General features: G+C 36.4%; 1 protein-coding gene across 3 annotated transcripts in view; it reads right to left on the bottom strand.

Annotated features, from left to right (window-relative positions):
* The window catches only part of LOC133525065 (carbonic anhydrase-related protein 10-like), a 67,335-nt gene that overhangs the window by 3,450 nt on the left and 39,264 nt on the right, over positions 1-24,621 (bottom strand). For 2 of the 3 annotated variants that reach the window (XM_061861289.1, XM_061861290.1), the window contains 8 exons: positions 19,285-19,421; positions 13,067-13,258; positions 11,485-11,580; positions 10,286-10,352; positions 9,270-9,424; positions 8,919-9,056; positions 2,439-2,484; positions 711-844 (listed from right to left, as the gene is read on the bottom strand). In XM_061861289.1, coding sequence (XP_061717273.1) covers positions 726-844; positions 2,439-2,484; positions 8,919-9,056; positions 9,270-9,424; positions 10,286-10,352; positions 11,485-11,580; positions 13,067-13,258; positions 19,285-19,421 — 950 coding nt within the window. In that variant the 3' untranslated portion in view covers positions 711-725. Of the gene's footprint in view, positions 1-710; positions 845-2,438; positions 2,485-8,918; positions 9,057-9,269; positions 9,425-10,285; positions 10,353-11,484; positions 11,581-13,066; positions 13,259-19,284; positions 19,422-24,621 lie in introns of those variants that run through there. The other variant, XM_061861291.1, reaches the window with a different exon arrangement.

Raw genomic sequence — 24,621 nt, 5'->3', positions numbered from 1 at the left:
TCAAAATGTATACAGAATGAATCTGAGGGCTGTTTTGGACGACAGCGGCGGCCGCTTGCCGCGCCGCCCGCCGCCCCGCTCGCCGCGCCGCGCGCCTCTTGCGTCCAGTCCGCGGCCTATAATAGTTAACCTAAAACCCTTCTTACTATTCTTATATAAAGTTGTGTTTAGTAATTAGCTGAGCTTAGCAATTTCTGCTGCTGACCGTACAGCTGTACTGCAATTTGTTTACTGGTCTTTTTTAGTGTAGTTAGTTATAATAAATAGCTATAAATACTTACCAGTACTCCACACTTTAGAAATTATTTAAGTTGCTACATGTGAGTAGTTATTATTAACATAACATTAGGTAACCACAAAGCAAAATTAATACACTATTCGTGCAACTAATAGATCATGACTGAATAGAATAAGTAAATAAACAAATACATAAAATATTTAATTAACATACAGTATGTAAATCTAATACGGGCGATAAACCAGCTATAGAATGAATCCATGTAATAATGAATTAAGGAGTCATAACATGACATTACGAGATACGAGCTTTTTATAGTTACTGCCAACATGCATTGCCAGTTACTTTAAAATGCTCGTAACTTGTGTGTTGCTTTACATTGTGGGCTGAATTATTTTGTATGATTAATATTTTAATTGTATTTCTAAGCAAAATTTATCTCAAAAAACCGTTTAAATATTTGCTCGTATTGAATTTACACACTGTATTAAGATAAAAAGTCAAAGTGCGAACCAGCTATACCTACTTTTTTGTGACACTTTTTTTGCACATGCTTGGGTTTGCATGCAATACTTTTTTTGGTACGATTCTTGCGTGAATATCGTGCTGAAAACATGTAACATTTAGATTATTAAAAACATATTTATATCAACTATTATTATGTTGTGCCCATTACCTAATCGTTTTTTTTTTTTTTTTTTAATACTACGTCGGTGGCAAACAAGCATACGGCCTGCCTGATGGTAAGCAGTCTCCGTAGCCTATGTACACCTGCAACTCCAGAGGAGTTACATGCGCGTTGCCGACCCTAACCCCACCCCCCTCGTTGAGCTCTGGCAACCAAATTCGTTACGGACGCTCCGAGCGTGCACGCTTGACGCAAATGCCGCCATGTTTGTTTTAACCGGGTGCGTAGCGATCATGCCAATAGTTTACGCTCCGTAGTGAACGAAACGCAACTGTTACTGTCGCACTCTAATATGGAAGAGTGATAGAGTCAGACCAAGACAAGTCTGCAACGATTTTGATAGCACACGCAATGCCAGTGTTATTTTAAAAATCAAACTTCTATGAAATTATGACGTATAAATAACACTTGCTCTTCGTGTGCTAACAAAACTGTTGTAGACTTACCTTGGTCTGACTAGAGAGAGATGACTACGCTATGCTACGGAACGTTAACGATGGCAGTTGCTAAGCACTCCTTTGTATGGTGATTAGCGTTAAGGTGACGTTTGGAATAATAATTATTGTATGTTATTATTAGGTTTGATTATTTTATGTTCATTAATTATGTTAATTTCATTTATAATGCATGTAGTTTAAGAATATTGTACGCCATAAAGGCAGGTAATAATAGACAACCATTCTAGAAAAACTGTATTGCCTACATATAACCAACAATAAAGAAATTAAATTGAATTGAATTGGATTCAGTCTGCCCCAGCAATACTGCAGCAGTAATGCTCTTGCACGCTGAATCCGATCGCTACCTTTAGCGTCGCGCGTGCACGCTCGGAGCGTTTCGTGGCCGACGTGATAGTCTCCCTCCTGAGACCCTATTTTGTTTTTGTATCTCTATGTAAAGTTTGAGAACTTTCAACATGCTTCGTGCTTTTACACATGAAAGATATCAATAGTAGTTTTATGGCAATCATTCACAAATTGTTGAAAACGTGGGTAATAAAATGTCATGCTTAATACGAGTGTGGATTGAAATTGGTAAATAAAGGGTGTGTTCAACCCTTACCCCTATTTTGCGATGTGTATGTTTACTTATAGGTCATACTGAGCAATTTTTACAATAAAACAACTTCGAAAATGCGGAAAAAAAAATTGTTTCTGTTTAAAAATTATGCCTGTCACGTTCTAACAAGTTTGTAAGTGCAAAAGTGATAGGCATAGTTACAAGTGATGAAAGTGGAACCATGCTGTCACTGCTGATCTGCCAAAATGTATGTAACAGTTTTTTTTTTTCACGATTTTAGGGTTGACCTCATAGTAAAAGTTGCGTAGTATAGACCTATGTAGTATTCACCTCGCAAAATTAAATTGGCGTAGGGTTGTAAAAAAAATACCCTGTATAAATATTTCATGGCATAGATTTGAAGTTTTCTAGACGTCTGTCATGCTTCGTGCATTGTTCATGTCCTTTTAAATTTTGATGAAGGTAGGTATAAAAAAAGCATATAGAAAATACCTGTATAATGCATATTCCGGTACATGTCGGGACAGTTGCTGTTTATCTGTGAAAAAAAAGAACAGTTAACATAAACTGATATGAATATCCAGTAGGGAGAAACTTGAAGTTCATACTCATACATTGTATTTGCAGATGTCAATCATAATGAAAAAAATTAACGATGATCAACTCTGGTCAACGTGGGCCCGAACCCACATCTTTGGATTGCCGGTCCAACGTATTACCAATTCCGCTAGCTGATCATCCATTATTCAACGCAAATTTAGCCATTGCAACTGTGACAACGCCACTAGCGACATCTGCACGTTAAGTTTTACAACCTTAATCAACCCCAAGGACATGATGAGGGCATGATGTGGCTTGTAGTATGGTACGTCCCACAATAACTCCTAGTGGGAATTGTGTTAGCATGTAGGCTAAATTTATCATTTTAGAATCTTATCCGTGTATATTACTGGCCTGTATCTGTTTAAAATAAAATAAAATAAAAGAGGAAAAATAATAACATTTAAACTTGAAGCAACTTAAAATTGAGCCTCTGTAAATTAAACAACAAAATTTTTGATTAGATAAGAAAGAAGTAAAATTAATTTAAGAGATAAAACTAACTATTCTAGTCATTACGGTAAGTGAAGCCATGTGTTGCTAGTTCGATAATAAATTGCGCATATGCGCAATGCGACGGTTACCAAGTCGCACGTTTAAATGACGTCATATGCATTCTCTCCTACCACATTCTACCTGCAAAACCCTATCTCACATCTCTGCTTAATCTAATTTAAACTTTATTCAACTTGCGCTTAGGTCGTTTTTACTGTTTCTAGTATGATGGACAAAGGATTTTTGAGTGGTTTTGTTGGGAATAGTTTGAATCGTTCAATTAAGTGTGGAACCTGGTTTAACCAATATATATTGGCTGATAGAATAGCCGCAAGCAATTTGGTATTATCTATTGCAATATTTGAGGGTAAGAAGTGGTTGCAGCGTGATTCGACGCGTTATATTACCCTTTTTCTAATATATGTCTTACTTAGAGAATAATTATGTGTTTCGCGTAACTATAAAATCTTACATCTATGTTCAATATTACTTCAGGCAGTTAAATGCAAGATTAAAGTTAGTCTCTGATAGTCTCTGTTTCTAAACTAAGAAAGGCACCCATAATGCAAATAACTTTAAGCAAGAAATAAACCAAAACAGACATACAAAAAGAGAAAACGTTTTTCCACTTCTAAACATTTTCCATTCTCCATGATCTTTTAGTATGTTAATTACAATGAAAAACTAGGTTTATAGGTATTCCTTTTTTTTTTCGAAATTTGCAATTTTTTTTAAAGCGTAACCTAGAAACCAAGAATATAATTATTATGCTCAAGCGATCGACATCAAAATCAAAGTGATTTGTTAAGATTTAGTTAGAGGAAAACGATTTCTCCCGAAATGGAATTTCATAGAAAAAGTACCGTTATTTCGCTAAGATCGCAAAGCTATTCTTCCCTCTTAAGTAATTTTTTTTTTTTTAATGTCGGAAATATTTTATAAACAATTCCTACCGTCATGTATCGATAAACTTTTCTCTGGCAAGTCAACTTTGCCAGTAGAAAAAGACTCGAAATTTAACATTCTCCAATTCGACACCTTGTTCAATTCAATTCAATTCAATTCAATTCAAATATACTTTATTCATGTAGGCCTAGCAACAAGCACTTATGAATAGTAAGACAGTATTACATATAATTATCTTAATCTAATTATCAGAGCAATTTATTGATGTTGTAAATATTATTTCATATATAATACTAATGAATATAATTCATAGATCAAATTTAATACTAAAACTTTCACAAAATATAGTCATACAAAAAAAAATGTATAAAAAATACTAGTCTAGATTGTTTCTAGAATAAATTCTAAAAGGTCAAACAAATATAATAAAAACAACAAAGGAAATACATGCATTGGAATATCCATTTCATCATCATTATTCAAATATAATAAATAATTAATCATTTCGAATCACAATTAATCCCACGTTGTTTTATCATTCATGTAGTCTTGTGTGGTATAATAAGCTTTAGAAATAAGTTTACGCTTTACATGATTCTTAAATTTATTAATTGGAAACTCAGTAATATGGTTTGGAAGTTTATTATAAAATCTCACACAATTACCCATGAATGATTTTTTAATTTTATGGAGCCGAGTGAAGGGCACGGCGAACTTATGTTTATTTCTAGTATTCATATTATGAATGTCACAATTTTTCTTAAAATCGGCAATATTTTTATGCACATACAGAATATTCTCATAAATGTATTGACAGTGCACTGTCATGATGTCAATTTCCTTAAATTGTTCTACCGACAAAGCTGGCTTGCCAAACTATAGTTACCAAACACAAGCAGCCATATTGTTTCCCTTACACTGTAGTCTATGCCATGATAGATGCAGACTATACGGGCCCAATCTACAGATGTAGTGCACCGGACTTCCGCCTATAAATCGCGGGGGATCCCCGGCTAAGACGAGCTTGTTCGAGTCACGGCGTAAATATAATTTACACCCGATGTTAATTAATTCTGCAGTGCTGCGGTTGTGGCTTGAGGGCTGGAATAGCTTTAGCTTATTGGCTATAGGGCTTTAACCTTGATAGTTTGTGCTTTTTAGGGTTTCGTTGCAAAAATGGCTGAAACGGAACTTTAATAGTTTTGTTAGGCTGTTCGTTCGTATGAATGATTTGATGATGATACGAACGAAAAGTCCATCAATAAAGGTAACGTTCCGAGGACAACTGCAGCTGCATTGCTGTTGCGGTGTCGTGGTTGCTGCTGCTGTATCTGTGAATTTCTTTGTGATGTGACGTTCACCGTCGCATTAATGTCGTGTTTATGACGTTCATTCCTTAACTTATTTTGTCAAGAAAATTGACAGATACAGCGGCAGCAACAATGATGCCGCAACAGTCATGCAGCTGCAGTTGACATCCGAATGTCACCTGTATAGTTTTGTAATTTTTTGTGATATGAGGTTGTTTGTCGTAAGACTTATTTAGGAGTTATGTTAAAAACATTGTTCAGCAGGCAGTTCATACATGTAACTCTTCTTCTTCCTCGCGTTGTCCCCGCATTTTGCCACGGCTCATGGGAGCCTGGGGTCCGCTTGACAACTAATCCCAAGATTTGGTGTAGGCACTAGTTTTTACGAAAGCGACTGCCATCTGACCTTCCAACCCAGAGGGGTAAACTAGGCCAAAACTAAGGTTCAGGCATGTAACTAAAGGTTAATATATTTTCTACAGTGTGCTCGCAGTGTAAGCTGCGATACGCTCAATTTGACAGTAACGCACGCCCCTTTGAGTTATAGCATCGCTTAGTAGGCTGTTACTAGAGTTCGATTGTGCGCTATGTAAACAAGCCTAGTGTGTGTCTAAGAGCCTGTTTCACAATGTCCAAGTAAAGTATTGGATAGCTAATTAACAAATAAATTAAATGCTAATGCTAAAAAAAAGGTTTTTTATTTAGCAATTCCCATAAAACGAGCCTTGAGATTACTTTATAACTTATGTTCATGTGTCTCTAAAAAGAAAATGATGAAGAGATATTTTTTATAGAATTTTTCGCATTTCTGAGTATTTATTTATCGTATGGCAAGTTTACACTGTGTTTTAAGTATTTACATGCAAATCAAAGCTTAAATTTAGCATTCCGTAAGTAGTCGATAGCGTCGCTAATGAGGTCTTTGAAATCCATGGGTGGCCCGTCATACTTGGTTTCGTCATATTTCTGAGTTTGGATCTTACATTAAAATACAATGTGCAAATTGACAGTAAACCTTTGAGTAACAGCGCCGTCGCACAGACTGTTATTAGAGTTCGGTTGTACACCGCCGTGCGCTATTGAAACAGGCCTCCGGCCAAGAGATGCCGATATTATCTTGAGTTTTGTATTGTATCTAGGTGCACTTGGATAGTGAGTTAGGACATTAGTGTTTGTGGCTTTAACTTTGAAAATGATATGATCTACATGATCATTTAACGTTTGTTTGTTTATTTCATAAATTCACAATTTACGACAGCACAATTACAAGTAATTTTAATTATTAATTTATTAAGAACACTTAGACAATAACAATAATAAACTGTGTATTTTTTTTTTGCATTTCCCGTACAAAGAGGTAGTTGAATGTTTTATAACCTAACTTATATTTTTTTCTCAATTATATTTTTCAAGAAATAGATTTGTAAAATTGAGTCCCTCTATACTTATATTTTTTTTGAGATATGTAATTGAATTTGACTACTTAGCACAATGAACTTAATCTATGAAAAAACGGTTCATGTAGTTTTATCTATGGTGTCTCTCAACACAGGCAACAATTGGCTTACCGGGAGGCATCACCGTTAGATCATAAACATTGTGCATTTTATGAAATAAAGTATTTTGTATTTTTGTATCTATTCAATATCGCCTAGAAGTAGTGCCAAAATATTTAAAATATTTACATGCTCGCGCTTGCGCTCGCCATGAAACGACGATACAAGCTCAGTTTGATAATAAAACCCCTTTAAGTTATAGCTTTATAGATATTATACCTGATGGATTGTATTCTGTCTAGGTGCACTTATATACTGAGGTAGGGTATTAGTATATGGGGTTCTAAAACCATAGAGTTTATAATTTTATTTACGGTCACATTTCAACAATCTTTCATAGTCACGTATTTCCATAGTATTATTATTTATAATGTACTTATTATTACTTGACTTAACATGCCCTTCTCAGTAAAATACAAAAGTTAAAGAAGCTTGTTCATTCAGTTGTAAAAGTAACGTTGATAAAATTTTGTTAATTCCTTTTATCTAATTCCAGTCTTACTTTAGGGAATAACACGGCGAAGCATCTTGTCTGAAACACAGGCGACTGAACTTATCTAAGGACTGTCTTGGAACTAGAAGCAGTAAATAAACTGTAATAGAAACCCAGACTTGAGACGTCTGTCGAGGTATGCGAATTATTTGAAAGAAATTTTATTTTGAAATAATTAAATAACAATAAAAACATAAATTTGCTCATTCTACAGGCTAAATTATAAAATACATACATGTATACGTATAATCACGCCTATTTCCCGGAGGGGTAGACAGAGACCACGGATTTCCACTTGATAAATCATAGACTGAAAATAGTTTCCAGCCTCAGTAACTTTTTCTTTTTCTACGACCACTTAAAAAAGTGTGACTTATTGAAGTGAATTAGTGTGACTATTTAATAAAAATAATTTGATATGTTTCCTCGTTATTATTTGACATTTTATATAGTGATTTATTAGAAGAAAAAAAAGACCATGATACACATTCATTACTTAATCTTCTATTCCATTTCAAAATTAAAATCAAGTTATACTTAAAATAGTTTTTTGGAAGACCAATGAAACTGACTACAATTTACATTTACAAACGTTGGTACTAACTTTTAAATGCATGTTATAAGTTATCGTCATTATCGTAAATTTAATACTCTAAATAAAGTATGAAGAAAATATTTTTAAATGCCGACTCCATGTAACTATTGTTTCAAGTGCAGCACAATCTCTGTCTAGTTCTTGTTCACACGTTCTAAACCGCTCATTTGCGTTTGATAAACCGTGCTGTTTTTGCTATTCACTGCCCGTTTTATTGCTCAATGCAGTTGCGGTTGATATCTCGTTTTTATTGTTCGCAGAAAGATGTTGATACCGCAGGGAATTGCTTTTAGCAGTTTTCTTGTTGTAGTCTTTGGCTCATTTCACTATTCATAGATGAATTATTTTATGTGTTATTAAATCTTCAATGCGTCTAGCTCATACCGGATATGATTGATTTAAGGATAATATATGGTACAACGAGATGCTAAAAGCTGTACTATTGGAGATTGGAACGAACCCACGAACTAAGAAATGTATCTTGATCAATGACTACTGGTTAAAAAATCCCTGGCGAGGTGACTAGGTTTTTACTAATATTCAATTGCGACAACAACATGCAGCTTTTTCCCCTTTACTGCCAAGATATTTGCTTGTCCATGCTACCTGGACTGTCACTTCCGAGTGGAAATTAAAAATCACTTACAGAAGGGCTACTTTTGGAGTTGTAAAAGTACGTAATCATCCTGTTAATGTAAAAGCCTGGTGAAGATATCTTTTGGCTAATGTTAAAATACAATTTACCAGCATTGCTTATTGAAGTTGATATTAGTTCTGACGGTGCGGTGGTGGAGAGGCTGGGTTGGTCGCGGGGAAACTTTTGGAGACATATCCGAGCCTGACAGCGAGTAGAGAGCGTACATTTTTGGATATGGAACTGCTATATTATCTAAAATCCTTGTCATGTGAGGAGTGGTGGTGCAAAGTTATTAGTACGCGCATTTCGCCGCACCTTTGAGGACATAAAAGGCGTCTGACAGGATCTGACGGAAAATTAACCTGGAATATCTATATTACCTGAGACCCTTGCTTGTTGAAGTTGATGTTAGTCCGGACCGTGCGGTGGTGGAGGGGCTGGGTTGGTCGCGCGTTGTTCCCGAGGGGGGCTTTTGGAGATATGTCCGAGCCTTGCATCAGGCGGCGGAGTGCGTACATCTGTTTGAACAACAATTGTTACCACGCTATCATGTAAGAGATAATGCTTAATTTTATTGCTTCTACTTCTAATTTTGGGTTTTGTTGAAGATCTGTCATTATTTTGTATCAAGCGTGAGTGATTCAAATTGAGCAGTAAAGGTACAAGTGTATGGTAAATAATTAGTAGTGGTGATTGGTGATGCTCAATGGATACTAGAGATTAGAAATTACCTCTTGCTTGGAGATATAAATAGGCTTGTTAAAGATGATCCACACGGCGGTCTCCCAGCAGCCGGGGTGCGTGGTCGACCCTTCGTACGTAAGATACTGCTGAGTGTTGGGAAGCAACGAGCTCAGCGGCAGATGCTTGATAGAAAACGAGCTACCTGTGAAGTTAAAATTTGTTAAGGTACAGTCTAATAAAAAAAACCGAACATTGATGGACTTTATGCTTTTGTGATAAGGTCAAGAAATCACCATTAGGTGGAAATTTGAAAATTTATTTATTAACTTGCCCTGTTCTTATTAAGTCTCTCCTCGAATTTCATATGGTCGTCTCTTAATTATATGAAAATGATATATAACTTGCCGTAGTTGCTAGGAGCAGGAAGAAATATAGCATAGATTGGACCTGAGGAAATTATGAACTTTCAAAGGCTTTATCTCAGAAACTATTAGGTTTAAAGAGACAATCCTAGTTTCTTATTGTAGAAAATTTGGTTTATTTAAAAACTTTTTGAGAAGGTACTATCAAAAACTAATTCTTTAGGGTTATAATCGCCCAAATCTAAAAAAAAAAAAAATTTCGCAGCTTTACCGATTTTTGACAAGCTCGAGGTCACAACCTTGGATCATTCATTGGGCCAACATCATAAACAAGTCTGAAAAAATCAGAACTACCGGATTTGATGCAAACTAACCCCATTACAAAAAGTCTACAATGTTACTGGATTAGTATCTACTGATACACACCTCAGAATGTAAATTTGAATGCATAAAGTCTCAAGTTAGGGCCAACCACAAAATCGAAACATTTGTGAGGCAAAAGTATGGAAAAAGACGGAGGAAGCTTTATGCTTTACGAAAATAAAGAAAATCATGACATTCGACTTTATGCACTTTTTTTATTTAATTTTACTTATATCATAATTCTTGTACAAGGGTTTTGTTAATTAAATTTAGACACTTATTGGTATGTACAGTAATTTTAGATACTTGAGAGCTTAAACTTAAGTTGAGATGCTTACCTCTATAATTAACTCTGTTGAAAGCACTAGTTATTAACCTGAGCTCTTTATTAGTCGGTTCGCCGATCTGGAACAAATATGCAACTATGAAAATAGTTCTCAGACTTTGGACAACTATCTGCTTTAGCCTGTAAAGTGGGGGCTCATATACTGAAAGTTAATCTCGGACCTAAATTCTTGGAACTATTATTATCATTTGGAACTTACAGTCTACGCATATTTGTACATTTCTTCTTCTTTGAACTTATTTCTTCTTTGTTATGTATTTTCTTTTAATTGTGTTACACCTATGTACACTTTATATTTCATATCTAATCGCAGGTTCTATTCTCAGAGCAAAATTGTGTATTAACTTCCAGTGGAAAGTGTTTTGGCAAATAACTTTCTTAGGCTATAAGAATTATATTGTGCTGTTTGTTTCCCTAATCAATATAATTAAAATTCTAATCAAGCAATTGAAATATACAAAGTACGTTTCATCATCGTGAGGCTCACGATGATACGAGACGTATTAAGTTTGATGAAATTTAAATCATTTTCAATAGGAACAGAGTTGAATTTGTTTTGTTTCATTCAATTATCAAACAAAATAAAATTAACTGTGTTACACTAACAAATTTTGGATTTTTTCCTTGTATGGCTGGATCTTAGGAGGTTATTTAGATTCCTCATGATATAATCGATACATTTAATGTATACTAATTCATGTTACTAATTCACTAATCTTTTACACAAGTAAACAAGTTACTTATCCATGAAACAGGCTATTATTTAATGTCTCTGACATAAGGGTAGGCAGGTACAGGTATTAGACATTAAAAGTTTTACTCCTTCCTTACACATCCCTACTTAATTGTTGTAGGGGTACTTAGACTGTAAAATATTTCTAATTTATTCCTATTTTTTATTTAAAATTTTGTGTTTTGACATTTAATTTTTACAAACGATGCCGACTACCGATATCGCATAATGTTTGTAAAAATGAAGAGGCAATAACACAAAATTAGAAATGGAATATAGGAATAAATAAATAAAAATTACAGTAAAATGAACTTGGATGATTAGATTTTTAGCACCTCACCTTTGTTATCTGTATGATAACTGATGTAACAACTTAAGCGAATTTTTCAGAAGGCAACTTTTTAATGCATTTCTAAAAATTTGTTGGCAACATTGATTACATAAAAAAAGTGTCTTACTTGAACCATGAGCGAGATGCCCACGATGCCCTGCGACTTGTGTTGCGCCTCGGACATGTTGTGATACAACTCCTTGTTGAAACCGTATAGCTGAATCTGTATGAAGAAAACGGGGAACGTTATTAAAATTGTCATGAAATGTACAGCTAAAGAACTCATTTAAGGTTAAGCTAGCGGTCTTTATTAATATGTTCAACATGGTTTTAGGTTAGAGTATTTAGTTTCAGTTAGAGGTTAGAGTTAAAAGCTTTTTTCATCCTTTGGGTATGATGATCGTATTTTTTTTTTTTTTTTTTTAATTTATTTAGAAACCAAACAGTAATTTCAAACCAAACAAACATTTTTCTACATGATAGCGAGATAATGTAAGGTGACAGACCTTTAATGGAGTAATAATACAATTTGTCACGTAGATAAAGCCATCCATAATACATCTACTACCTACTACTGTGCAAAATCAAAGGGGACTTATTTTCGTTACAAAATCGTTAAAATCTAAGATTTCAATAAGAAAAGCCCGTTCATATAATTCCGAGCCAACATATGCAAACGCGATTTGTGCACCAACGAACTGGCTTCGTAATACCGAAAGGCCAGGCCCGTCTTTACGAAGTAATATAATTATAAGTCAATGGTTTAAATGTAGAATCGTTGTCGTCTTCATCGTATTTTATATTGTAAACCTCGAAGTATTATGCCTCAAGTATTGTTTATTATCCTACGCTCTTTCTGGCAATCGGTTATTAGATTTTTGTTGTAAAACAGTACTACAAAACCATATTTTCAACTAAACAACAAAAACTCGCATGTATCTTTTCAAAGAACAATTCCTATCATTGAAAACTCGCATTTAAAAATTCACAATCAAGGCACTTAAAAATAAAACTCTTTCATTTGCAATTAGCACAAAAGTTGGAACCGAGGGTCCAGAAGTTGAACAAACGGATAGCGATAACGGGGATGGGGTGAAACTTGGACGTGTTAATTTGCTAAAAGTTGGCTTTAACGATTTTAAGGTCCAATAATCTTATTAGGGAATTCATTGGGAAATTCTTTTAGAATATTTTAAACGTCTTTGTAGCTTAGCCGAAGTGCTGACTGTTACTTTAGTTGAGTATTTAATCAGACGCCTAACAGGCTCTCAGAGTTAGTCAATGTTAAAAAAAAATGGAGTTTTGTAAAATTTTATAACCAAAAGTTATTCTAAAATTATTTCATATATAACAACATATGTTTTCAAAAACATTATTTTGAGGATGGTTAAAAACACTTTAATCGCTTAGATAATAATAAATTGAGTCTTCAACTAGTGAAAGGGTGATCATTTTTATATATAAGTATACTGGTAAATGATGAAATTGAACTTACGCCTTGCAGAAGATCGCAGTGGGACGGGTATACATTTTAGTAAGAGTTAATACATTTGCTACTAAACGCAAGTACCATCTCAGATGACCGATGTTCATATGTCAAAGTTTCCAATTGTTTGGTTGAGTTAAATATAATACCCGTGTTACAACTGTTGTTGTTCTCGGAAAAATAAAATAATAATGTACGGTTTACACGGTTTCGGTATATCTACCTCTCCAGGAAACGTATGGTGATCGATTTGGTGCTCTGAGCCTCGGTTATCCTCCAGCCCATAGTGGAAGTATATCTCTTCGAACTGGTATCGGTAGGAGAGCGGCCCCCCGCTGATGTTGACCTGGTGCTTTGAGTCCTTCTCCACTCGGAACACGAGGGACTGCCCAGTGTTTTGGAGAACTCCGCTGACCTGATGGAACAAGTAATAATTTAATATTAAAAGATTGTTACACTACTACCAATACACGTCAACAGATGGCGCTGCTAGTAACAGAATGTACACAACTCGAGGTGCAGCGCAGCCGCTCATTTAACGTAATATGCTACCATTGCTACCTACTGTAAAAACTAGTTTTCTTTATCGCCTAAACGCGTTTTTGATAGTTAAAACTGCTTTCCGAAAAGCCTCGGTCAAACCTAATTTGAACTGAGATATTTTAGTCAAAACTAGTTTTCACAAAGTGCCTTGATGATAACTAGTTATCACTACTACACAAAAATAATTTTAGGTAATACTAGTTTCAACTAGGAGCATTGCAGTTTCGCTAGAAACTGGTTGATTTATTTTTATTTAGGTATGTAGTTTTTATTCGGATATAAACATTTAACCTAACTTAATGTTAATAATAACTCCACGGCCGATTCGGCCACGGCGACTGCTATCAACTCCGTTTCTGTCTCTGGTGTGTTAACGGCTGTAGCACGGTTGCATTTTTATCACTTGTCACTATGCCTGTCACGTTCTAACAAGTATACTGTAAGTGTGAAAATGACAGGCAAAGTGACAAGTAATCGGTCTAGTACCTACAGCGGAGGGAATTGTGTCTTTTTGACTTTAGTACATGTACTACACAAGCCTTGTCACTTCTATCACGGTCTGTAACGCGTAATTATTTATAAACATATTATGTTGTAAGTGGCTTTTCAGTTATAATTTTGTCCAAAAACAATGCACAAAGTCGTTAGCGCTGAAAATCACTATCGCTGTTGAAGAGCCCGTCCCAAACATTAATCACACTAGATTAAAATAAGCCCCTAAATGTAATCAGCTCGAAAACTAATTCAAATTCCCATTAAAACCGCGTTGAATTTTAAAAGCCACTATCACGAGTAACTTTAATTTGGTTCTGTTATGAATGATATCTAGGCTATTGGCATCGCAAACAAAGCAGTGGACAGAAATAGGCCAATGCGGATATAGATTAGGAAACCACAATTTGCATCGAAAGTTATATTACATGTTATTTGTTGTGTTCTGTGTTACGCAGGCAATATTGTTAATCCATGCAGCGACAGCTAAGGTGGTGTGGACTGTCCTCCGTATGGATGACCGCCGGTTGCCCAAAACCGTATTCTACTCTGAATTGGTGGAAGGCAAACGCAAGCACGGCGGTCAGCATCTGCGTTACAAGGACGTGCTCAAACGACACCTGAATGCTTGCAACATCAACCCTGAGCGCTGGGAGGAGCTTGCTGCAGACAGAGCATCTTGGCGGTCCACCATTTTTAACCACATCAAATCGTTTGAGGAAAATCGCCTCAATGCCTTAGATACCAAACGCCAACAACGTAAAGAGAGACCAAAGCCCTCTTACACGTATACATACAACGCGTCTGGTCAACTATATTGTAACACCTGCAAAAGAGTCTTTAAGACCAAGTTCGGCCTGGCCAGCCACATTAGGGCCCATAATCGGCGTAATCCGTAATTACTGAGGTCGCCGTCATCGAAATCGATGAGGAGGACTATATATATATATATGTTAATCCATAAGCAGCAAAGCAGCAAAGTTCTGTCCGTCTGTTTCAATGTTCTGTTATTTGTCAATTTCGTGATCAATGGTATAAAATTTTGCAAGGGTAGGATAACCATGACGCCGAAAAAGTAGTTTAATATATATATTTTTTTACCATTGCGAAAATAACAGACACGACACCCTATAAGGGTCCCGAACCGAATTCCATTTGTCGGTATTGTGATAGTCAGTTTACTCAATACTTATTAAGGCGTATGTTAATCAATTTTCAATTGGAGGTCAGTTTTGTATGTTGCTATTTAATTATGTCATTAAACATCAAAAAAGTAGAGATTGCAGTCCATTCGTGAAATTTATTCCATTTTTACAAGCATTTATTTAAATTGCCCTGTTAGTATGTTGATTTACTGGTTTGTTAGAATTGTTAGTGTGGGTCAAATCTCGGAAGCTAAATTTTACCCACTTCCCGAAATAGGGAGACAATGCAATATTATGCTACCATCGAGCTGATCTGATGAATGAAACAGTTGGTCTTAGGAACTCTAAGATGAAACAACCCACCCTAATTGTGTTAGTTGCCTGTAATAAGAAAACGTCAGGAATAAAAGCTTGTATCAATTTTTTTTGCCAAGAACTTATTTCCTCTAGATAGTTTTCATTTTTAAACTGAATGAGTAGAAGTATCGTTTGCCCAAAGAAAGAATAGCGCTACTCGTATACGCGCTGACTTCATACCTGTTACGTGCAGAACAAGCTATGTACCACCAAAGAGAATTTTAAATGGAGGTGTGTTGTCAAAGAAAACTTTGTAGTGACGTAAATTCACTGCCATCTTTCGAGATATAATTAAAACTTTTAGAACACCATTTTACTTTGATTCTTATTCTTTCACTGATATGTGTTCAATTTGTTAAATATCAAAAAGGCCACAGGTAGAGCAGCATCGTTTCGAGCGACGGTGCCATAACTTTTAGGTAGTGCCCGGTAAATTGGCGCCACTTTTTGATATTTAACAAATTGAACACATATCAGTGCAAGAATACGGATCAAAGTCAAACGGCGTTCTAAAAGTTTTAATGATGTGTCGAAAGATGGCAGTAAATTCACGTCGCTTAAAAGTTTTCTTTTGACAATACACCTCTGTTTCAAATTATCTTTGATACCACAGCCTACACGGTTTTAAATAGCGTGCTGTTATGCACACCTTATCTATCGCGGTAAGTCATCGTTCGCGTGTCAACGAGCAATACGTCATCCCCACTCAAAGCAACTTTCTGGATTTAATCAAGGTGCGACCATTGATTGATAGGATCCACCGCCCGTGGCTTTATGATCTATAAATACGAGTAACGTCATCGCTATCCTAGTCAATAAAGCCCCACACAGCGTGAGCTTGTATTCAATATTCGATACAATACTAACTACAGCGTACAGCGTGTTATGAATTCCGTCGCTTGACCAAATACCGGAATGTAACGAAAATTGCATGTAAGATCTTGATCCGTCTAAATGGGGCTTAAGGGCTGAAAATTTATACTTGCAGACTAATGAAAAAATGATTGACATAAATGTCTTCAAATCTGCCGAAGCGTTTGGTCTCTAGAGTGCTACACACAATGGAAAAATTAACAAACATACTTACATATCTCTAAGACAGACATTGGAGTATGTATAACATTTTATTCTCGTCAGCCTTTAGTCTTAGGACTCCTGTAGTACGGCCTTTGACCTCGTGCGTGGGTGCCACGGTTGGACTTTTTTGCCCCCGATGGGCTACGAGGAACTTAGCATTCGTAGGACCTCATAGGAGGACCAAAAACAATTGCTGAATTGAAAATTCTTATTGGTGAAAAGAACAGCTAACGTATTATGTAAAATCGTTCCAAAAAACATTAAGTAACGTGTGGTCATATGGTGTGATGGTAAAATGGGTAAATTAGAGCGCCAAATAACATGCAAGCCGAGATTTACGCATAATTAGCCCAACAGAATAGTATCCACGCTGAATCCTTTCGTTAAAATCCTCATTTGGACACAAATAGATAAATTTGAATAGAGCTGACAAATCTAGCTGCGGTACAAACAGCCAACTGATCATTAGTACACCTTATTCAGTTGCAATAAGGTTCAGATTTGGTTGGTTAATTGAGTCGTGGTAACATAAAGCGATAGGACCAATCGGCCGCGGCAGTAATCCCCGCTTTTCACGGATTACCTGCATCCAACATTAGCTACGCGTACCACAGATTAAAAACGATTAGAGGTAAAACAGTAGGTAGAATAGATTAAATGCAGATTTTACTTTTTAAACTATACGTAACACATTTTATAATTTCAAAAATAGATTACAGTTTTACATTTAAGCTGAACCCCACACTAGGCAAAGCCTTTGTGGGGGAAATAATACAGTTTACATTTCTGTGGCCCTAGTGAAAAAGGGTACAAGTCTCTGGCAGTTTAGGTGTATAAGGGCATAAGTGTTACGTGGAACTTACACCCCTTTACACCTGCGCTGCCAGAGACTTGTACCCTTTTTCACTAGGGCCACAGATTTACATTTGTCTAAAGCAGCGGACTTCTTCGTTGACCTTGACACGCGAACGTATGACTTACCGACATTGATTTTTTTATCAGAATTTGTAATAATTTTTCGTTGCCCTAATAACTGTCAAAGCCGTTCCCCGTCTTTTCTAAAGTCATCCCATTTACTGTATGCAAAACCCGTTCGAGAATACATCGTAAGCTGTGCTAATCCAGTGTATGTTGCAAAAACGCCTTCGATATCCAGCCCGATAGCCTATCGCACGCATACATTTCCATAGCATTACCTCCGTAATTCACTCTAAATGAATAATTCTGCATGAACTGAGCCGTTACAATATTCATTAGCCAGACATTGCAAGCGATTATGGGCTTTAAAGTAATAACGGTAAAGTCTGGTATACCGTATGTGTTTGTGGTTAGTGTTTTGTTAGAGCTAGATTGGCGGCGCAGTGCTCCTTGCATTTTTTATTGGCAATTTCGTTCTTGTGAGTGAGATTTAGGCATAGTGTCAGAGCTAATTTATTTGGTTTCGGTAGTTCATTTTATTTCTAGTGGGGAAGTAAGTGCAGAAATATATCGAGCTGTATGAGCTGTGAATTTGACTGCCAGAGCTACTTTTCCCCTCCTTTTTTGGTGGGTAGCCAAAAGTAAATCTTGTGGCATATGTGGCTAGGGCATTAGATCAGCTTAAGCTTACTTACATAGTATGACCCAAGGAACAATTGTGCCGTCTCGCCAAGCGGTGTCGCTTGAGACAAAAGTACAAACTCACCGCGCTTACTTTCCTCACTAGTCTTATTAATTCAAAAAGCTGAAATATTTAAATTCATACAGTAAAACGACAACTAAAAATAAGAAATGTTTACTTTGGTTTGGTTTCATCGAGCCTAAGTGTTTCAGTTTACTATACTAGTTACGTGGAATATTCCATTCCAATGAAATAAAAAACGTTATTTAACGGCATATCGTAAAATCCACGTGCCGTTAATGGTTCAAATAAATAAACAGCCTCACATTTAGTGCCCGTATGCACTTTATATCGTGTACGTGTAAAGTTTAATGAAAAAGCAGCAATCCCATACGAATCACATAGGGACTTACTTTCTTTCGATTCAGTCAGAATAGCCGAATCGGAATGCTTTTGATTTATTTAGCTGCAGTTTTTTGAAAGTTCCCTCTGGTGTTAAAGTAAATTTACGTTTAAACTTGCTTTTGGGAATTCTATTCATGTTCGGCGTTAATAAAAATTCCGTTAAAGGCTGGGTTGAAATGCTCTAAAATTTGTTTTCTGAGCGCTTATTTCTAAAACCAGTAGTGTATTGGGTTTTTGTGCATCGTTTGCAACCATGTGGTAACATAGCCTAGCATAGGTAGGTATTGTACCCATGCCTCGCCCAGGCGAAATTCTTTTGATTTTTATTAAGAACTAGCCTGCTAACTAAACTAGCAGCGGAAATTGCACACTAATTGATTTTGTTTTGCTGGCTTACAACTCTGGCCTCCACCGATGAACAGCTGCCAAATACGCGTGAGTTTGTATAACATACTAGAATTCATTATTCTAAAATATATACGTTTTTCAGGGCTTAGTAGAACTAGCGAAAGCGCAGGTCTGCGTTTCAGCTTAGGCAAAATTCGCATTAATCAACCAATTCTCGTAATTGTTTTTGGTATTTTATTTTTATTTGAAAATGTTCAAATGACTGAAATCTGAGCCGATCCCTACTGGCGCTTTAGTTCTGTCAATTTGTCGCTGGAAATTATTTGAGTCCACGGTGATAATGACTCAACGAAGTAAGTGTATTTAAGCTTATCGCAAGCTCCAGCTCCCAAAGCCACTTATCTATGATGTTATAATCGAAAAGTGTGAGTAAATATAAAACTTGATCGAATACGTCGCGATATATTAACATACCTTATGCTTGTCGAACTGTATGTCCCTGAGCCAGGGGTCGAACAGCAGCTTGTCGGGTTCTATGTTGACGGGGCTCTGCCGCCGGCCCTTATTGCACATGCTCCACTGCGGGTTGATCAGACCCCAGAAGCCAGGACCTGAGGAACGGATGAGTAGAAATAAATCAATAAAAAGATCTTAAAGTTTCATATTTTACAGTACTACGGTCCTGTGGTGTCAGCATGATTGCCTTTTTATCACCTGTCACTTTAGCATTTACATACTTATTAGAACGTGACAGGCATAACTGCGACCGTGCTTAGCCCGCTGGTTTGTACACCGGTAAGTGAACGTAAGTATTGCGCATTTGGGAGAATCTACTTTTTAGCGTCACTCGTTGCCATGGTTACGATTAGTTGTCCAGGGGACAACAGTTCATTGAAATACTGATTTTATGGTACTTAAATGTATTAAACTGTTTTGCGTTTTTGTGGTTGTTATAACCAATGTCCATAATGGGCCCCCTACTAAGCATGTTAATAGAATGGCATACAACGTCTCTTCAAACAAACTGTGCCACTGTTGTCCCTTGGACAACGGGACAGGATAACAAAACAAAAAAAGTAGATTCACCCATTTATGCATTTTCAGGACTGATTTTGCATCCTGTTGAATCACCCCTGAGCAGTGAGCCGTAAGCAGTGATAAAATATAGTAGAGTGATAAAGATATGTAAAGTTAACAAAAATATTTAACAAGAGACTTCAAAAAGAGGAGTAGCGATACCGTAGACACAAAATAAAAATAATAATCTATTCAAAAAAAAATCAAAAGAAGCTACATTACGCATTATGATGGTTTTATACTCATATTCGTTAAGCAGGAAAAAAATATTTAAATCATTCAGTCTTAAATAACTTAATTCAGAAACAAAAGTGTATCCCTATTATTTGCCCCTATCAAAGAAAATTTATCGTAATAGAGAGATAAAGTCTAAGATTACAACGTTATGCTTAGTTTGAAATCCAAAACAGATGGCGCTGTACTACGCCATTTTGGCGTTCACTGAATTGTCAAACGTCAAGTTTCATAATCAGAGTTACCGCTAAATCTAAGACAATTTCGTGCTTCGAATTTGACAGGTAAATAGTCAAATTCGAAGCACGAAATTGTCTTAGATTTTACACATCTTACTCAATCAATGTATCTTAGGCCCCTATAGTTGTCTTATCAGCCATTACGAAACGCACGCAAAGCGATCTCCAGATAAGTATCAGTTGAATAGAAAAGTTTATAGTTTGCGGTAAAGTTTGAAAGGTATCGATTGACAACGATGTTTAAATAAGTTTTACAGTACATATGGTGCTACTTTACTGCACTAGTGCGAAAATTAGCATATTACGTTACTGTGTCGAACATTTAAAGAGCCATATGTACTGTAAAACGTTGTACGATACATGTGCGAATAGGTAATTCGCAACTCGTGTCGATTTAACACTCCCTTCGGTCGTGTTTTAATTTATCGCCACTCGTTTCGAATTTCCTATTTTTCGCACTTGTATCGTAATGTACTAATAATGTGTAGATTCTTTAACTTCTTGGCGTTATCACAGATATGAAATGACGCGTACGCTTGAAATATAATTAAAGTGTGCTAATAAGAAGCCATCACGTATACTAATAATATGAACATTTCATGAATGAGAAAGAGGCGGAGTATAAATGAAGAAGTATCTGGATTTTTTTTAACTGAGCAATTTTAATTCAGTTGATGATGATTGGTGCAACCGAACAAATGCACATGATACCTACTATACGGGCTGGAACAAAAGTACCTACTTAGTGGGGATTGGTATCGTGTTGTAATTAAGAAAAAATAATAAAAAAAATTTGTCTCGGAAAATTTTTGGTCTTTGTATGGAGGGTTGGGCGACTCGGACGACCCGGCCAATAGAAAAAAAAGTTTATTTTTTACGTCGTCAAGAAGTCTTAAAAAAAATCTTTACCCTTTCCTAATCAGGACACGATACCAAATATGTCCTTGAACGGACCCCCACTATTTTAGTTACTCCTTGTATAGCCTGGCAGTGTTGTGTTATATATCAACCAAAACGAAAACTAAAACAATAGGTACGTATTGTTCCAGCTTTTATCCACACCGGCTCTATTTACGAGAGGAAAATAACCGTTGTCCGTCAAATAACAACGATTTTCAGCACAAGCATACAAAGCTGAACAGTTCCATATTCTTCATAATCATTTCCAACCGAACTCCCGCATCGACACAAATCTATTCCACCAAAGGCTAGTAAATATTCAAGACGAATAAATAAATAAATCAAATATAATACATATTCTACACTTTTTGTTAAACCTGGCACTTTCTACTGGTACATATCCAACCCAGTGGAAAAATATCGCGGGTTAGGCCTATTCTAAACCCCAATGACATCAGAAACGTCGAAAATTACAAGCCGATAGCCTACCCTACCCTAGCAAAGCTCTTTGACTCAATCCTGCATAAGTTGATATCAGGGCAATTAAAGACATTTTTATGTGATTCGCAGCATGGCTTTCGAGCAAATCGCTCTGTCAATACTAATCTGCTGATCTTGACGGACATCATCTCCGAGCACCTTGACAAAGGCATCCAGGTGGACGTGCTGTATTTTGACTTCAAAAAGGCTTTCAATCGCGTGGATAACGACGTTTTGCTGAGAAAACTTGATGCTTTAGGGTTTTCACCAAAGTTAATTAACTTATTTGCAAGTTACCTGCGCGATCGACAGCAGTACGTCCGTCATGGGTGCTTTGTCTCAGCTCCATATCACACTAGATCAGGCTTCAGTCAGGGGTCCATATTGGGTCCTCTCTTGTTTGGCTTGATGGTCAATAACTTAGAGGCAGAGGTTAAGAATGCAAAGTGCTTACTTTATGCTGATGACCTGAAATTGGTCTTTGGAGTGAAGCAAAGCATAGACTGCACCTCTCTTCAGCAGGATATTGACGCCGTAATGCGATGGAGCGTTGTTAATAAACTTAATTTCAATGTTGACAAATGCTGTGTATGCACGTTTAGTCGTGCTGCTAACCCTATTTTTGCTCATTATAGGGTGGGAAATGATATTATTGATAGAAAGTTCTCCTTAAAAGATCTCGGAGTGATATTTGATGCTCGCCTCACCTTCCATGAACATATTCAAACGCTCGTACAAAACTGTTTTCCGAGATGGGGCTTTGTGTGTCGTAATACGAAGGATTTTCGGGATATCGGGGCCATAACGCTTGTTTTTAATGCATTGGTCAGAAGCAAACTAGAGTCTTCCTCAATCGTATGGCACCCACACGAATCGACATATGCCTTACTTCTAAAGAGAGTCAAGAAAGCGTTCTTGAGATTGATATCTAAAAAAAGATACGGGTTTTATCCGTTTTTGTATCCAACAAAATTTGTACTTGGAGTTCTCGGATATAACTCTCTGGAGGTAAAGCTTAACAATAATTTGTCAATAGCGGTGTGTCGTATGCTGCGAGGGGAGTCTGACTGCCCGGAACTCGTGGGTCGAGTCTTGAGGCTTTATGTCCCGGAAGTCCCGAGAATAAACTTGAGGCCTCGAGCGCGCCCTCTGCTGGCGGTCCCGGCCGCGCGCACGGTGTCGCGCAGGAACTCACCGCTGCTCCGCGCACTGACGATGCTCAATGAGCTCCAGATGGCCGCACCCCAGTGTGATTCGTTTGCGTCTGAATAGGCATGTGTGTACCGTGAATGCTTGAAGTATTGTGAGATGATGGATAATAGGCTAGCTAGTACTTATATGTGTTTTTTTATTTATTGTGTTTCCATATCTAAGCTTTTTATGTTTTGTTTCATGTATTCTTATTTTATTCATTTGTTAAAATTTCGTTTCTCGGTGTATTGGTGTGGGCTGTAATGCCGTGTAAATAAATGTGTCAAATAAATAAATAAAAATAAATAAATAAATCTACCTAGTCCCACAGTAAGCTCAATAAGACTTGTGGGGTGGGGACGATATATTATATATATATATATATATATATAATATATACGTACAGATACCTACTTCAATAGGTACATAGAGAACATCCATAACTCAGGAACAAATATCTGTGATAAACATACAAATAAATGTCCATACCAGGATTCGAACCCGGGACATCTTGCTTCGTAAGCAGGGTCACTAACCGACTAGGCTAGGATGCCGTTAACGAATACCCTCCATAATAATTAATAACGCTGTACCACAGAATAAATAATAGTACTACCTTACAGAAATTATAAGTACTTCCTACAAATACGAAACCGAAGTTTGACAGTGATTCAGGGACGAATTATGCTGTCCCTTTTTACTGTATGGCACTTCGGCCATTTAGGGTTGTCAAAATTCAAGTCATTATCTTATCAGTAGGGACGTCAAGCTGTGCTAACCCTTATAATTGCTCGGAGCAATGCTAAGCCGAACGGATCCGGGGAAAGCCGAAAGGAGGAGTGTCGCCCACTGACCGTACTCGCGTGCCTTTTTATATTTTTTAAATTGTGGCTTTATAGGTATACAGTCTGTAACCTACTACTTTTATGACTTATAAACGTAAAATGCGACTTTCATGGCCTTTGTCATATTTATGCGCAAAAATATAATATTATATAAGCATGATAAAATTATTTAAGATTTATTCTCAATCAATGTCATCGTCAAATTTTAAAAATTTAAACCTTTTTGAGGCTCAGGAAATGAAGGGCTCAGAAAATGCTTGCTTTAATACTTTTGTGTTTATAATTGCGGCCAGTCAAGTCAAATTTACATTCTGAAATTATAAATAGCATTAGGGTGGCAGTTTCCATATGCAAATTAATAAAATGTAAAAATAATAGCAAACACATCTGCAACATCGAATATTTTTGCGGCGTAGTATGAAGACTGTCAGTCTTATTTATTTACTACATTCTGATTCCACTAACCCTACGTTTTACAACTGAATTAACATTTAAACGAATTCCGCGAATGGGCATATTTAAAACGATGACGTACCAAAATTGCCCACGCTACTCAAACAGAATGGCCATCCAAGCCCACGTAATGCACTATCCAATTCAATAGGAATCTGGGACCGCAAAATTCGGCCATCGCTGTGCATTGAAACGGACGTAATGTTAGTAGGGTGTCTGTGTCATTACCGGGGTCCCGTCATTACCGTTACATTAGGACATTTTTGTAGGTCAAATAAAATATGCACCATGGTAATTATTTTACTTTGTAAAACCCAAAGGTGATAAAAGCATGTGTTTATAAGGAAAATAGTCTTATTATAATATGAATTAGAAGAAGTTTTATTAAATGT

This window comes from Cydia pomonella, chromosome 14 (genome assembly GCF_033807575.1).
Source record: "Cydia pomonella isolate Wapato2018A chromosome 14, ilCydPomo1, whole genome shotgun sequence".
Taxonomy (NCBI): domain Eukaryota; kingdom Metazoa; phylum Arthropoda; class Insecta; order Lepidoptera; family Tortricidae; genus Cydia; species Cydia pomonella.
Note: the sequence above shows the minus strand (reverse complement) of the source record. Positions and strands in the feature narration are given on the sequence as shown.